The sequence below is a fragment of the Ctenopharyngodon idella genome, chromosome 3, assembly GCF_019924925.1.
Source record: "Ctenopharyngodon idella isolate HZGC_01 chromosome 3, HZGC01, whole genome shotgun sequence".
NCBI lineage: Eukaryota > Metazoa > Chordata > Actinopteri > Cypriniformes > Xenocyprididae > Ctenopharyngodon > Ctenopharyngodon idella.
Genome location: NC_067222.1, coordinates 29,404,793 through 29,419,638, shown reverse-complemented (window position 1 = coordinate 29,419,638; position 14,846 = coordinate 29,404,793). Strand labels below are relative to the sequence as shown.

General features: G+C 38.2%; 2 protein-coding genes across 3 annotated transcripts; one reads left to right on the top strand and one right to left on the bottom strand.

Moving 5' to 3' along the window:
* Window positions 1–38: 38 nt before the first annotated feature.
* Window positions 39–9,327, bottom strand: snrnp70 (small nuclear ribonucleoprotein 70 (U1)). Of its 2 annotated transcripts, XM_051887777.1 has the most exons (10): window positions 9,112–9,327; window positions 8,441–8,594; window positions 8,226–8,288; window positions 7,505–7,559; window positions 7,357–7,421; window positions 7,185–7,247; window positions 7,003–7,084; window positions 2,174–2,275; window positions 1,780–1,879; window positions 39–1,689 (listed from the first exon to the last, which is right to left on the bottom strand). In XM_051887777.1, the coding sequence occupies exons 2-10, from the start codon at window positions 8,585–8,587 to the stop codon at window positions 879–881; spliced, it is 1,488 nt and encodes a 495-aa protein (XP_051743737.1). In that variant the 5' UTR covers window positions 8,588–8,594; window positions 9,112–9,327; the 3' UTR covers window positions 39–878. The 2 variants fall into 2 exon arrangements, with proteins under 2 accessions (XP_051743737.1, XP_051743738.1); XM_051887778.1 differs by lacking the exons at window positions 39–1,689; window positions 1,780–1,879; window positions 2,174–2,275 and adding an exon at window positions 2,395–6,275.
* Window positions 9,328–9,976: 649 nt separating this feature from the next.
* rnf113a (ring finger protein 113A) lies at window positions 9,977–14,454 on the top strand. Its single transcript, XM_051887780.1, has 10 exons — window positions 9,977–10,144; window positions 10,264–10,340; window positions 10,456–10,554; window positions 10,710–10,817; window positions 13,134–13,243; window positions 13,356–13,462; window positions 13,562–13,651; window positions 13,732–13,825; window positions 14,034–14,140; window positions 14,284–14,454. The coding sequence occupies exons 1-10, from the start codon at window positions 10,042–10,044 to the stop codon at window positions 14,349–14,351; spliced, it is 963 nt and encodes a 320-aa protein (XP_051743740.1). The 5' UTR covers window positions 9,977–10,041; the 3' UTR covers window positions 14,352–14,454.
* The last annotated feature ends 392 nt before the right edge of the window (window positions 14,455–14,846 follow it).

Here is a 14,846-nt window from a genome sequence, read left to right as displayed (position 1 = left end):
AAAACCTTTAGACAAGGAATTATAAAAGGACTCAGATGTGTCAATAAAAAAAGTATTTATTCAAGAATGAAAGGCAGAACCAATACGACCAGAGATACAAGCAAAAAGAAAAAAAAAAGAAAATTAAGAGCAATTTTAGTGAACCCATGGCAAACATTCATATTTAAAAACACATCTGTATCAATGTTTCCTGCCTTTGTTCCTTCAGTAAAATTAGGGGCCACTGTACGGTATGCAAACGATCCACATACTGAACTAAATATAAAACAAAATGTACAAGACAAAAAAAAAAAAAAAAAAACCATTGCAGGGAAACTGGGGGGTGAGGAAGACCAGTGTAAAAGGAACATTGTACAGATAACAAACCAAGTAATTACTCTTGTAGTCCATCATATATGAAAATGGATATAGCGTTACTAAATAACGCCAATCATCTGACAATTACCCATCCCTTACTGAATAAATTACACTGTAAAAAAATACAGCACTTCAGTCAAGAGACCTCTTCCCAGCAATGCAGTCAATTGAGTTGATGTTATAACAGGGAATTCAAATGCATCATAAGGCTATTTCAGTGAAGATTTGTGAATAAAACCCCAGATATAAATTTAACCAGGCTCAAAATAAAAACAAAAAAAAAAAACAAAAATGCTCACAGTTCAGCTACATAATCTTTTTATTTAACAAAAGGACGATTCTTACCAGGGAGATACTAAGCTCTCTCAGTGATAGCTGTTGGTAGTACAGTATAATACTCACACACTGTGGACATAGTGCAAGCAAAGGGTGGAGGCATTAAATAATGGTTTAGGATATTTGTAAATCAAAACAACATTACAACTGAATGACCTTGGATTATTCACACAACTGTGGCACTTTCAGTACTCATCACCCTGGCCCTCTAGCCTGTACCCGTTCTCATTGGAGGCATAGCCCTCTCCTGACTGTATGGAATCCTGATCCATCATCATCATCCTCATCCCATCCTGTGAACCTTCTTCTGATTGTGGCGGCACTGGCCCGTCACCCCCTTCACCGCCGTTACCCAAACCCTCTTGATCTCCTGAGGAGGATACGTGTCTATCTTCCCTCCGGTCCCCACGGTCCCGATCACCCCGGTCCCGCTTGTGTTCACGATCTCTATCCCTATCTCGCCTTCTCTCCCGATCCCGGTCTCTATCTTTGTCTCTATGGCTGCGCTTCCTGTCACGGTCTCTTTCCCTGTCCTTGTCTCGATCCCTTCCTCTCTCCTCTCCTTCAGGCCCTCCATCCTCACCTCGTCCTGGTTCACCCCCCAATGGGTCCTCCATACCCCTTTCTCCCCCTTCTGGCATCATTCCGTCACCTAGCCCACCCATGCCTTCCTCCCCTCCATCTGCACCTTTGCCTCTTTCCCTGTCTCTCTTTCTATCCCTGCTCCTGCTTCTCCTCTTGCGGTCTCTTTCTCTATCCCGGTCTCTACTCCTCTCTCGGCTGTCTCCGGCAACACCTCTGTCTCTTTCTCTGTCTCGACGTCGGCTGCTGCCCCCAGCCTCCTCCCCCGGAACCGCAATGGCCCTCTCACGCTCACGAGATCTGGTGCGTCTGCGTCTCTCCCGGGACCGAGAGCGGCGGCGCTCTCCACGCTCCTTGTCTCGGTCACGTTCGCGACTGCGCTCCCTGCGTTCGCCGCGATCCCGATCTCGGTCACTGCAGGATAACAGACAACAGAAATAAGGTTGTGCTTGGAAGACTGAAAGTTACCCATCTAAAAACACAATTATGCTCCAGGCAACTTGCCTGCCAATTGGTCGGTCATCATAGCGGGAGGTGTCATCTCTGCCAGAGTGCTTGATGTTGACATCTGCCCCTCCTCGCCTTGTACCGCCAAGACCTCCACCTGGATAGTGAAATACATGTATATTGAAGACGTTAAGTATGAACACATACTATCCCAACCGTACTATCTTTACCAGGGGTGGGCAACTGTGGCACTCGAGATTCACTGTCACACAGAGTTTTGTTTTTTTTTCAACTTTAATTAAACACTCCTGAACAAGCTAATCAAGGTCTTGTGGATTACTAGAAACTTCCAGGCAAGTATGCTGGGACAGGCTATAGGACATTGGCCCTCCAGGAACATCATTGGACACCCCTGGCCAAGAAAAGAACACTTGATTAGAAAAATGCTCACCAAGTCGTCGGGGGCGCCAACCTTTGACCGTTCGTCCTCTTTCAACATCAACAAGTACTCTACGTCCATCAATCTTTTTGCCATCCGCATGCTTGTAGGCAGCTAGTAGAGTTGATAGATGAGCAATAGAAAAGCGGAGATTGAGGGATGAAGGGAATAAGGAGTAAAAGAAAGAAAGAGGTGGACAATGAGAAAACAAGAATACACACAACAGTATTTCCTACTACATACCTTGAATTTGGGAGGAACTCCATTCAAAACATTTTAAGCTATTTGAAGACACGCGCTTACCTCCGAATGGATAAGACACCAGGAATGAGATAAACTGACAATGCTGTCATGAGCTTAAAAAACTTAAATAAATAAATAAATAAATAAATAAAGTAATTCTAAAAAAAAAAAAAAAATATCTTCTACAGTTTTAGTTAATGATTACCTGCATGGATTGAGGCACACATTAATAAATCACAAAAACAACATTTAAAAAAAAAAAAAAAAAAAAAGAAAAAAAAAAAAAACATTTACCAATTACTGATGTTCATGATTTGGATTATGGATTTAAGCAGATTTTCCAGACTGCATTCCATAAAATAATTTCAATGCTTAAGAAACAGCCTGTTATGAATTCATGATCCATATGCTAATTTCAGCACTTGACAAATAAAACCTAAACTGAATATTGCAAGTTGCTGAAAAATATGCCAAATACCTTACATTTAAGGATAATGGATCAGGGAATGTTAAAACATTGCAGTGGCATCCAAATTCTCAGTATGAAGATTCAAACTCCAGATACCACTTAAGCCGGGCATACACTGTACGTTTTCTTTTGTCGTATGAGCTTGCAGGCGATTTCTCTTCTCTCGGTAGAAATCGATTGGAAATCGTTGTTGCTCGTATGGTCGTGGCTTGCTTTGTGTGAGAGGAATTATGGGCCGAGCACGTCAGGAGCACCTCCCAACATCCCAGTAATTCATAAACTTTTTTTTTTTTTTTTTTTAAATTTGAGAAGTCGGCCCGATTTTTACCAGTCTATATGCTGTCCCTATTGCCAAATCATACATAACCATGTCACATAGGCTAGATCTATGAACATTATAGCAGCCCAGTGGCTGCAACCCTACAGCGTGCACATACACGGACACAAATACACTCTCTGGTTCTTTCTTTGTTGAAAGGAATGGCTGTGCTGTTCTCTGCTTTTCACCAAATCATTTGCACACCCATCTTTTTATTCTCTTTGGTTTTTCTATCGGAGGCTACAGCAGGAACACGGTCCAGTCTCCGTGTTAAGCGTGAAAGCTCATGCAATTGCTGCTGGCTCGCCATGCAATACAGTCGTGCCATGTACCAGCTGCTTTGATGGGATTATCTGATTTACCCGTAACATATACAATGACTCCCAACCTCCCAGATTCGCACAGTGTACACCCGCCTTTAGAGTTTAGTTTAGACACTAAAACGTGCTTTCGAAAAACTACGTAATATTCAGGGAAAATGCCATCTTTCTGGAATTCAGAAAGAAATAAGGTGCTACGGTAGACCTCGAAACTGGCACAAATAAAATTTGAGGCAGTTCTTCTAACACAGTGCAAGGTGGATCACAAAAACAAAGCAGTATTGTACTCAACAGCTTGGACCACTAAAGTCATCTCCAAATTAAGTGTGATCCACATTAAACTGCCCATTAATGCCATTTTATTCTCATTAAACCTTGATAGAAAGCCACAATAAGGAAAAAAAAAGGCACTTAGTGAATACAGTTAAGCAAAAAGCCATCCTTTCCATTCTCCGAATTCTCTCAGAAACATTCATTCACACTCATACAGAATTTCTATGAGCATTAAAGCACCTTACTCACATCACGACAGACCAAAGGGGGGAAAAAAGTTGCAGATTTTAGCTTTTATATATTATAAATAATGGGTATGCTAGAAGTACTTTTAAATAAGTTACACAATTCCCACACACTTCAATATGGCCAATTCCCTTGGGTCTTTTCCTTCTGCTGGTCTAAGTCTAAGCCCTTAAGTATTTATTCATTATCTCAGTCTTACCACATTACCTGGAGATGCTATCTTACCATAACACCTGGCCAAGGATGAAGTCCTTGATGGAAAACCCCACGGAAACGTAGCCTGGCGATTCCAGCAGCTTCGAATCAATGTCTTTCAGTACATTTGATAATTTTTTATTTTTTTTTCTTCCCCTTTTTTTTTTTTTTAAACAAAACTGGACAACCTTGAACCAAGGAATTAGGGATCCAATCCTTCAACAAGGGATACGATGAAATCCACGAAGCTACTCTGGTCTGCACTGTCGATGGCGTTCAGTTGAAACCCATCATGAGGGCGTTACCATCAAACCCTCAAGTTATTTTGCACACACCTGTCCTGACATCTCATCCAGAGGGCCTTACCAACAACCCTCAGACTACCATACCAAACTAGAGGGGCTTACCAAACACCCTCAGCGCACCTACCCAACAAGAGGGCCTTACCATCCACCCTCATTTTTAACAGTTAACAGAGGGCCTTACCACAACCCTCACCTAACTAACCAACAAGAGGGGCTTACCAACCACCCTTATATCCATAACAAAATCTCTCAGATCAGTTTTTCCATTCAATTTAAATTTCTTTACGATTCTACAGGGCCTTGCAAGTGACATTTTAAAAGATCTAGAATTTTTTTTAAACCTAGAATTCAAATTCAGAAATATGAGTATCATGAAACGAAATGGTATAAACCCTTAACATGTGTTAAGAAAAGTAAAGATAATTCATATTTTATTGGTTCTATCCATGTCATTTTCTTAGCCCATTACGAGCTTTACAGATAAGGATTTAAATAGCCAGTTCAGAAACAAAGTTTGCAGCTCCTCGCTCGACCTAAATAGACATTTCTTAGGCCTATGGATCACGTGTCTCTCAGAGGAACTCTGGGACTGAATTTGAACCATTGATGCTGTACAAGGTGAATCCATGGCAATAAGAATCTTTAAATGTATTTAGGTTCCGTGCGATGATTTGAATATCCAAAGCCTTTGGTTAACCAATTCTATTAAAGCCAACACCACCATTTCAGCGAATATAGTGCCTACACACTAAGAATTTTGATTTTAATAAAAATACATTACCAAATAAGTCTTTTGTGCCATTATTTACATTACAAAACAGTTACGGTTCTGTGGCTTATTTGATTATAGTAACACTTACCAGTATAGTAACAGTTATAGTAATAAGAAACATTCACATCGTCTCTGCACAACACAAGCAGATACTTTTCTTCTAGTTGTTGCATAGCAACAGTATTAAGGTGCAATCACATTAGCACAAAATTTTGAAGGAAAAAAGATCCACTGTCAAATTGTTAATAGTGTAGCTAAGTCACTTTCAAAACAAGCAGCTTTCTGTCTATCAACATGCCAAATCTGCGTGACCAACTTGAACCCATAGCGAAATCTGCGTGGGTAAATCTACCCAACCAAAACACAAAATTCTACATCATGTGGATTACTATTGAAATGACTGGATTTCCTCTGCAAAAATTCACTGAAAAACTAAGTGTAACTGCACTTTTATGGCAGGGATGACAACCTTGTGGAGGGGGGGGGGGGGGCACACTTAACTTTGTGTAATAAGTGTTAATAAAAATCTATTCTGCATATTTTAACGAGATAACCATCCACTACGATATGGCAATTGTGTGTTGCAACACAAAAAACAGGTTGTTTACAACACAGTTCGGTTTCAAATGTCACTAAACCGCACGGTCTAAACCTTGCAGGGTACAACCACGAATAGTACAATGGCTTTAATAGAAGAGATTAATGACAGGCTCGCACTCACTATAACTGGCCCAAGCCACGTTCAATGACAACTGGCTATGTTTAGCCCTAAAATGGGGCAGATGAGAAGTGATTTGGTACACCTATCACCTATCAACTAAAATTAGATGAGGGGTGTAAAGAAATCTTACCCATCATACAAACCCATCATACCAACCATATACTGAGCTGTGGTAGTAGGGTGTAGATGTATCAAAACCATCATCATGATCTGCAAGCCAGCTCTGGCCAATAGCCATCAGAGATAGGCGGCTGCAGTAGCAATGAGAACAACACACAATTAATAGAAAGCATTGACTCGCTCCACAACACTTCAATTATAAACGCCCCTGTTTGAACTTAGGTATAAAAAGCCTGGATATTAACGGCTGTTTGTGCACCAGACATAAACAGGTGTGTAAGTATATGGGTCACCTTTTTTCACTACAGACGGCCTTAGCCTTTAGCTTACCATCACCGCTCCGTCCGGAAACACACTGCTATGTCACACTGCCTAAACATTACAGAGATGCCATAGAGTGGCAACATTCATCAGAATGTGTGTTGGGCTAACGCACAGCCACACTCCGCTCTTCACCCACATGTGCTGCACCGTCACACTCACACAGATGCAACACACACACGGGGTAAAAAACAGGAATATTCTACGAACACAGGTATGATAGGGTTGACAAGCGGTCATACAAGCACACGCACACACAAATGGAGTTTTATAACATGACAGAGTTACACAATCTCATATGTTTTTACATTTGATAGGTTCGCTACACCTAAATTTGTGGTGACTGCAAAAAAAAAAGAAAAAGAAAAAAAAAGAAAAGCTAAATAGATGGACTACGTCCAACATCATTTGTTTCAAATAAAAATAGTTTTCATGAGAAGACAATGAATGCCTCTTTTTCATTGCAGTAAGAGATGGTGTAGTATTTCCAAGTCATTTAAGGGATTTAAAGCAGAACGAGATGTCTCGTTTACTCACAGTGCATGTCTCTCTCGTGTTCATATTCAATGAACGCATAGCCTCTTGGTTTTCCAGTTTTCTTGTTGTAGACAATGTAGATCTAATAAAAGCACATAATTAAGGGATGAGACTGTGGGGATTAAAAAAAAAAAAAAAAAAAAGATAGTGGAGAAATGTACTTAACATTCAACACAACTTACCCGTTTGATAGGACCATAGACTTCAAACTCGCGCCGTAGTTTGGATTCTGTGGTGTCATAATTCTGTATGAAGAGAATACAATGCATAAGATTCTTTTTTTTTTTTAGGGCAATTTTTTTTTTTTTTTTTAATTCTTGTTCACTAGCCCATACATAAAACAAAAATACTCACAATTCGAGCAACAAACAAGGTCTTAAACGCATCTCCTTGAGCATTAGTATCGTTATGTGGGTCCCCTGTGGAGATACAAGAAACAATTGATAAGGTTTTATAATAGAGTGTTGCAGCCGTTCACTTGTTATTAAGTTCAGATACTTACATAGCTTCAGTTCTGTTTCCACCACTACTTGCCTCCTTTCCATCTTCTCTCTTCTCTGAAATTGAAATCACAATGGACCACATTACATTCAAAACAACACCTCCGTCAAAAATGAGAATGATATTGAGCGAAAGCTCTCCGCACATAGTATACGTTCAAATACTTTTGCTTCAAATCCGCTAAATCCCAGTTCCTTGGCAAAAACCGCTAAATGCCACTTCCCTTTGTCAGCAAAAGCCTCCAAGTCCACAGAAGAACCAATCAGAATTACACGAGTCAAATAATATGATTTCCAGATGAATAACGGTGTGCGTACGAGCCGGCTTTCAATTGCCGAGCTGCAAGTTATAATGTTTTATCCATCGTTACAGTGGCAATGACAGGATTTCACAATTAGCAAGTAAACACAACAGTGTTCCTTTTGCAGCTGTGAAACTGACATTTTACTATGTCGTCTTGTCCAAAGAGGTGGACTTAGAGGTTTTTGCAAAAAAAAAAAAAAAAAGCACACAGACTTAGCTGGTTTTACAGCAAGAGAGTCGAATTTGTTAAATACCAATGAATTGACAAAAGTGACATTTTTGAAAATAAGGCATTTCAATAACTGACTAATAACCTTTTTATTGCCATGAATGAAGTCTGAAAATCTAAAAGCCATTCAGCACGAGTAAACAACATCAGTGAACTTCCCACAGTAACTAAAATGTTAAAACTTCCTAACCTTTCTCTCCAACCTCTCCTCCCGCGTCTCTGCTCTTGTGGGTGGCGGCGCATCTCTGGGGTCCTAACCAACAGTGCGTAAGAAAAACAGCATTATATAATATCACAATACTTTAAAAATCTTAAGTAATTTGCATCATGCATACAACAATCATCTTATTAAAATACTTTATCTTTACTAGCAGTATAAAAAAATAATCTTATATAATAAAGTACCTCAAAATGCCGGATGAAAGGGGCAATTCCGCAGTACGGCTGGTTGTGGTGTTTCTCGTGGGGAAGCTTCTCCAGCTGAGGCAGGAACGGTATCGGGTCCCGCGGGGCAAACAATGCCAGCAGGTTCGGCGGAAGAAACTGAGTCATTGTTCACCTAGAAGAGAGAAATTAAAACCGATTCAATTAAAATTCAGACCAACCCTTAAGAGAATATTAAATACCAGATCTAAGCATTTACGGTGGGTAAATGATTTATAAGTTACAGGAGATTTCAGCTACTCCAAGATCGGTCGAAATCCCAGCATGGACAAATTCGACGTTGGTAAACTTTAACTGAAAATGTGGCGTGTAAGTATCTTTCAGTGTCTGTATCAATAGTGAAACACCCCCTAATCGAGGTTCCAAAAGTTAGCAGCTAGCAGTACTAGCTAACTCGGCTAGCTTCGGGCAAACAAACATCACTATATTTGCATTACATAAATGATTGAATAATCTGCTAAGTATTACATAAACTAACCGGAAGAATCACACAAGTACTGGTAGTGCACGTTCTGTTACAAGCGTGTAAACCAAAGCTCAATCCTGGTTAGGCTTAGCTCTACTAATTCAAGTCTACTGATCAGATCAGAGATCGCTAACATTTCCACGGGCGGCCTCTAATAGCGAATTACCTCAACTTCTCATTCGGTTCCGACGAAACCTCCGATTTTAGCCCAATAATCTCTGCGTGTTTCTGTGGGAAATCTTCGTCGATGAATTTCTTAAATCCCTTTAGTATTTTTGTGTGTATTTCGGTCCACACAATACCCAACGTGTACTCTCACCAAGCTGAACGAGTCGTTCCTTTCTTAAAATGGCGCGAGGCCGTAAACCAGTGTGGTATTTTACGACGCTTTTCCTCGTCTAGTGGTACTTTACGATAGGGGTGTGGTTAAGTATTGCAAAATATATGCTATGACGCTTCTTGGAGAACTTTGTGGTCTTCTTTAAAACCTTAAAATGTATGCATAAAGAGCACTTAAGTTGTGCAGTCTTTTTAATATTAATGCTTTGCTGCTATTTGAGTTTGTTGAATTTGGTTTGTGTTTAATGGGGCATGTTTTGTATTTCATTCAAGTAAAAAAAACAAAAGGAAATAAAAAAAAATGTCTTGAATATGAAGGCATATACTCCCATATAATATAAGGCAGTACATCATTATGTAATGATCAAAATAAGAAAATAAAACTAATGTATTTATCTCATAAATACAGATTTTGCATTTGTTGGTCCTTGGCATTGAGAAGGTCTGAAAGCTCTGGTGTAAAGTATTGTGCAGTTAAGTACAGTAAATATTATTGTTTTGTATCAGAAAAGCTAGCTGCCATTAATTTTGTGTTATATATGTTTCCAAATTATGTCTGACCGTGAGTCTAATAATAGACTTTTAATAACTGTAAAATATGAATATTATTAATTAAAATGTGAATATATATAAAAAAGACCATCTCTGAAAACAGTACACCCCACGCACTTGCACTGTATTCATCCCAAACACAAGAGGCACTATTACGGAAGTTCCTCATATTTACTCTATGGTTTGTTTTCATATGTAGTTAAAGATGGCGGAGTCAGAAGAGCCTAAAACAACCTGCAAGTTTCTTTTTAAGAAATCAAACAAGAAATTTTCTGCACGGAAAAGAAATGCAAGTGATAGCGATAAAGGTATTTTGTACTTATTTTCCCGTCTGTATTCGGTCAGTCAGTGTTTGTGCTCAACGTATTTCTGATCACAACAACCGACGAACTGATGTATTAAATCGGTATTTTTGTGTGTTCGTCAGACAGGAGTAGCGGCGAGGAGGGCAGTGCTGTGGTCAGAAAGAAGAAAGCTGCTATTACGAACCCCATGATTCAGAAAGTATGTCGGTATTTTAAATGTTTCATGAAGTCTGCATTGTTTTAGTCTTTTACGAAGCTGTTGTTTACTCTGAAGCCATAACCGCAAGTTTTATACTGCACATCCCACTGTATAGACAAAGAAAGTGGAGAAGGAAGTAGTCTCATCAAGTGAAAGTGAAGAGGAGAAACAAGACAAGAGTGTCACTGTCGCTTACAAGTCGACTCGGTCAGCGGTGAGTCTGTCAGATGTTTACAGTGTGGCGGTCGTGTTTTCCTATGATTTTTATTATGGCAAGCATTAAAGAATGCAGATTCATTTGATTTCATTCCAAACATTTGATTCTTGTAATTCAGTGTATTACTGTGTGTGTGTGTGTGTGTGTTGCAGAAACCAGAGGGACCGGATGACATGGGGGCCACTGCTGTTTATGAGTTGGACACAGAGAGGGACAAAGATGCTCAGGCCATATTTGAGCGCAGCCAGAAGATTCAAGAGGTACGGGGGAATAATACAATAACTGGCACCAACATTGTAAAGTAATGTCAAGTTTATTTGTACAGTGCTTTTTACATTACAGATTTCTTCAAAGCAGCTTTAAAATAGTAAACAGAAAAACAGCATCTACATTGCAAAAGTGTTCTATCAGAATTCATTACTTTCAGTTATTATTATACCTATTTAAACTGTAAAGCAGCTCTACAGAAGATAATATAGTAGGGTCAATGACGTGACGGGTCATTTTTTTGTCCAAAGGCCTTAATAATAATAAAAAACAAAGATAAGACATCCAAAGTATGTAAGGTAGTACAACTAGATCTCTTTTGTTGAATCCAGGTTTTAATTATATTTTGCTACATATAAAGGTATTTAAAGATTCTGAAGTGTCAAAAGTTCATTCGGTTTAACCGTTCAAAGGCCAATACAGCCATTTCATTTGTGATTAAAATATTTTAAAATATAATAAATGTACATATTTTTCTATTCTGGCATAATTTTATAACATCATGTATTAGCATAGTGCAACATGGTATTAAAATTATGTGTAGAAGTTGTTGCTTTGTTATGAGAAAGAATGTCTGGAAAAATGAATTTCATTAATGTCATTCGGAGTAACCAATATAAAAGGACCATTTTGGATCAAGTCATGTGGTCAGTATCATGTGACAGGATGTGACATCATTCAGACACCTGCAAAGGACCACATGGTCATGAAGCAAAGTAACTAATTCTCTTAAATATTTGAAAAATTCATGTTTTCACTTGCTCATACACATGTCCCGAAACATCAGGTAATTCGGTACAACCGCTATAAAACATGGAAAATGTTGTAATATTTTAAAAACTTGTACTAAATATAAAATGTTTGATTGTCTTTTTGCTAGCTAACTAGCTAGCTAGATAGATATCAGTCTGTTAGCATTGTTTGAAAATATCGTCATTTGGTATAACCAAATGTGTCATTCTGTAAAACTGAAATTGTAGTTAAACCAAATGACTTTTTTGGTGACAAATTTTGTACATCTTGTAAAAAATGTCAAAAAAAAAAAAAAATGTTAATTGATTATAAAAACCACATAATGTCATTATTAACACTTAATAAAACTTCGAAATTAATTATATCTCCTTTTTTTTTTTTTTTTTGCACTTTTAAAACCTTATTCGTCAATGACCCAGTAGCGTTATTCAGGTCAAATTAGTTAAGTTTTTTTAGTGACCTCATTCAATATTTTGGAGCACAGCAGAGTTGATGCATTTTACTGAATAGTAATTGTCTAAATTTATAATTGTCTAAATATATTAGAACATGAGATTCTATGGCCTATAACAACTCTCAATAAACAGATATTATGATGAACTTGTTTTTAAAGGGATATTTTTCCAAAATAACATTGTCGTCATCTGTTCACCCTAATGTTGTGTCAAAACGTTCTCGTATTGAACACAAAAGGTAGAATGTACGTTTCTCTAAATAATTTCAATACTCACTTGACTTGACATTTGATATTCAATGCATTGACACTATTCTTTAAGAGCTGCTGTGCAGCCAAACAATGTACCAGTTATCAATGTAAAGCTGCTTTGACACAATCTACATTGTAAAAAGCGCTATATAAATAAAGGTGACTTGACATGACTTGACTCTAAAACTGAAATGAACATATAAAGACAATTTTCAATAAAAGTATTATAAATATACACAACTTGTGTGTTATGTTCTAAGTCCTCAAAAACTAAACAGTAGCTTTGTGAGAGGAACAAAAAGTCTGTATGCTCAGAAACTCTTCCTCTCAGCCTCAGCTCTCGAATCTCATTTGTGTGATTTTAAATATGTGCATATTCAAATTTGATGCATATAGTGGCACAATTGTCATTTTTGGGTGAACCGTTTCTTCACAGTGATGAAATGGAAGTAGCAACAGATAATTTCTTCTGTATTGTGATGTACGACTGAATGAAACAAAGAAAAAATGTGTTGGTTGATTGATTGAAAGCAGATCTGAATGCAAGCTTGCGGTTGATTGTAAGGAAGGGGCGGGGTTTAATGATTAGAGAAGTCAAGCAAATATCAACAGAGAGAAGTCTGTCGTTTCACAGAAAGATTGAGTTATGACATTTTAATTAAAAATTATGAGGTCAAAAATGAAACATGCATGGGTGAATCATTCACTGTAAGATCATTAAGATGCTTTTAGAAAATAGACGGTGAATTTCCATTTCATTTTTTTAAGATGCATGATTGTTGATATTGTTAGGGTGGCCACAATAAGCACAATTTCTTAATTCAGTGGCATGTCTGTATTTTATTTATAGGAGTTGACTGGTAAAGAAGACGATAAGATTTATCGTGGCATCAACAACTACCACAAATTCATTAAACCCAAAGATTCCACCATGGGCAATGCCTCCTCTGGTATGGTCAGGTGAGTCAGAAGAAATGCTGTTCAAGCAAGCAGCTGGTCCTGTTTTCTGTGACTAAATATGCTTTTGAAGACACACAACTTTTAACTGCTCCACAATGTCACAATGTGATAGGAAAGGACCAATTAGAGCCCCTGAGCACCTCAGGGCCACAGTCCGGTGGGATTACCAGCCTGACATTTGTAAAGACTATAAAGAGACGGGCTTCTGCGGGTTCGGAGGTTAGTAAGCCACAGGTTTCCACTCTATTTTTGCCTTTCTTTTGATGTTCATGGCAAATATCATTGCAGGAACAAACCTGTCTTTTTTTTAATCCTCAGACAGCTGTAAGTTTCTGCATGACCGTTCAGACTACAAGCATGGCTGGCAGATTGAGCGAGAGCTTGAAGAAGGAAGATATGGGGCAAACGGTGAGCCATCTTTAGGTAGAGGTCTTTGAAAACATTTCACTTCTTTTGTCCTGCTTTCTAATGTATTGTTTATCTCACAGATGATGAAAACTATGAAGTGAGCAGCGACGATGAAGATCTTCCTTTCAAGTGTTTCATTTGTAGAGAGTCCTTTAAGAACCCTATTATTACAAAGTAAGTGCTACATCAAACCATGGCCAGTTTGTTTGCAAATGCTGTTCTCCACTTTTACAAACAACACAAATCCACATTATGATGCTTTAGCCAGTGTACATCATATCTAAAGTTTGACTTTTTTTTTTGCATGTTTTAGCCACATATTTGACTGCAGACCTAGTATGTCATTCTCAATTTATAAGTATAATTACTTTGTTTTCTCCAGGTGTCGGCACTACTTCTGCGAGACCTGTGCTCTCCAGCACTACCGCAAGTCTAAGCGCTGCTATGTTTGTAATGAGCAGACCAATGGCGTCTTCAACCCGGCTAAAGGTGCTTATCTTTTCCATTAATCACAGACATGGTTTGGTCAATTGGTCAGAAACTCTTGAAGCCCTTATAAATTAACTCTCTAATGTCATATATAGAATGAAATGAAGAATAAGGAACTCATTTTTGGCGTATTTTTTCCTCAGAGCTCATGGCTAAGATGCAGAAACAGCAGGCAGCTGCTGACCAGCCTCCCTCAGATGAAGATGATTAGCACCACACAGCCTCCTCTTCTGTATTCTACTTCAGTCATTCAGATTCCATCTGCGTTGTAAATTTTCAGAACCTCTGAAATAAACATGCACTCTTTTGTAGAATGTTTTTTCATTTTCTTGATTCTTTTCTTCATTCTCAGAAATCTCCCAGGATGAGAATTTAGCAATCTGTACATCATTCACTAGAGATTATATTTTTGGCCAATATTAAGGCACTTTCACACCAAGTAAGATAACTATAACTGAAGTTTTAATAATTGTTCTAATTCTATGAGAATAGTGAAATCCACACCACGACTATAATGATAATGATGCAGAGGAACAATATCATTGTAATTACTTTCAATACAATTGTTTTCCAGCTGATGAATGATAAAAAACAGCCAATATTCATGCCCATGTGAGTAAGTGTTTTTTCGATAATGACAAAGGTAAAGTTAATTTTTACTACAAATCTCAAAATGAATATCCATTTTTCATGCTGTACATTGCTG

What these genes read in the sequence shown, in the direction of transcription:
- snrnp70 (XM_051887777.1), bottom strand. Translation starts at nt 8,587, where the DNA reads ATGACTCAGTTTCTTCCGCCGAACCTGCTGGCATTGTTTGCCCCGCGG. An exon ending in AGGAGAGGTTGGAGAGAAAG is followed by an intron (nt 7,560 to 8,225) that starts GTTAGGAAGTTT and finishes TTTCAATTTCAG; the next exon opens with AGAAGAGAGAAGATGGAAAG. An exon ending in GGAAACAGAACTGAAGCTAT is followed by an intron (nt 7,422 to 7,504) that starts GTAAGTATCTGA and finishes GTATCTCCACAG; the next exon opens with GGGACCCACATAACGATACT.
- rnf113a (XM_051887780.1), top strand. Translation starts at nt 10,042, where the DNA reads ATGGCGGAGTCAGAAGAGCCTAAAACAACCTGCAAGTTTCTTTTTAAG. An exon ending in ACAAGTCGACTCGGTCAGCG is followed by an intron (nt 10,555 to 10,709) that starts GTGAGTCTGTCA and finishes TGTGTGTTGCAG; the next exon opens with AAACCAGAGGGACCGGATGA. An exon ending in AAGAACCCTATTATTACAAA is followed by an intron (nt 13,826 to 14,033) that starts GTAAGTGCTACA and finishes TGTTTTCTCCAG; the next exon opens with GTGTCGGCACTACTTCTGCG.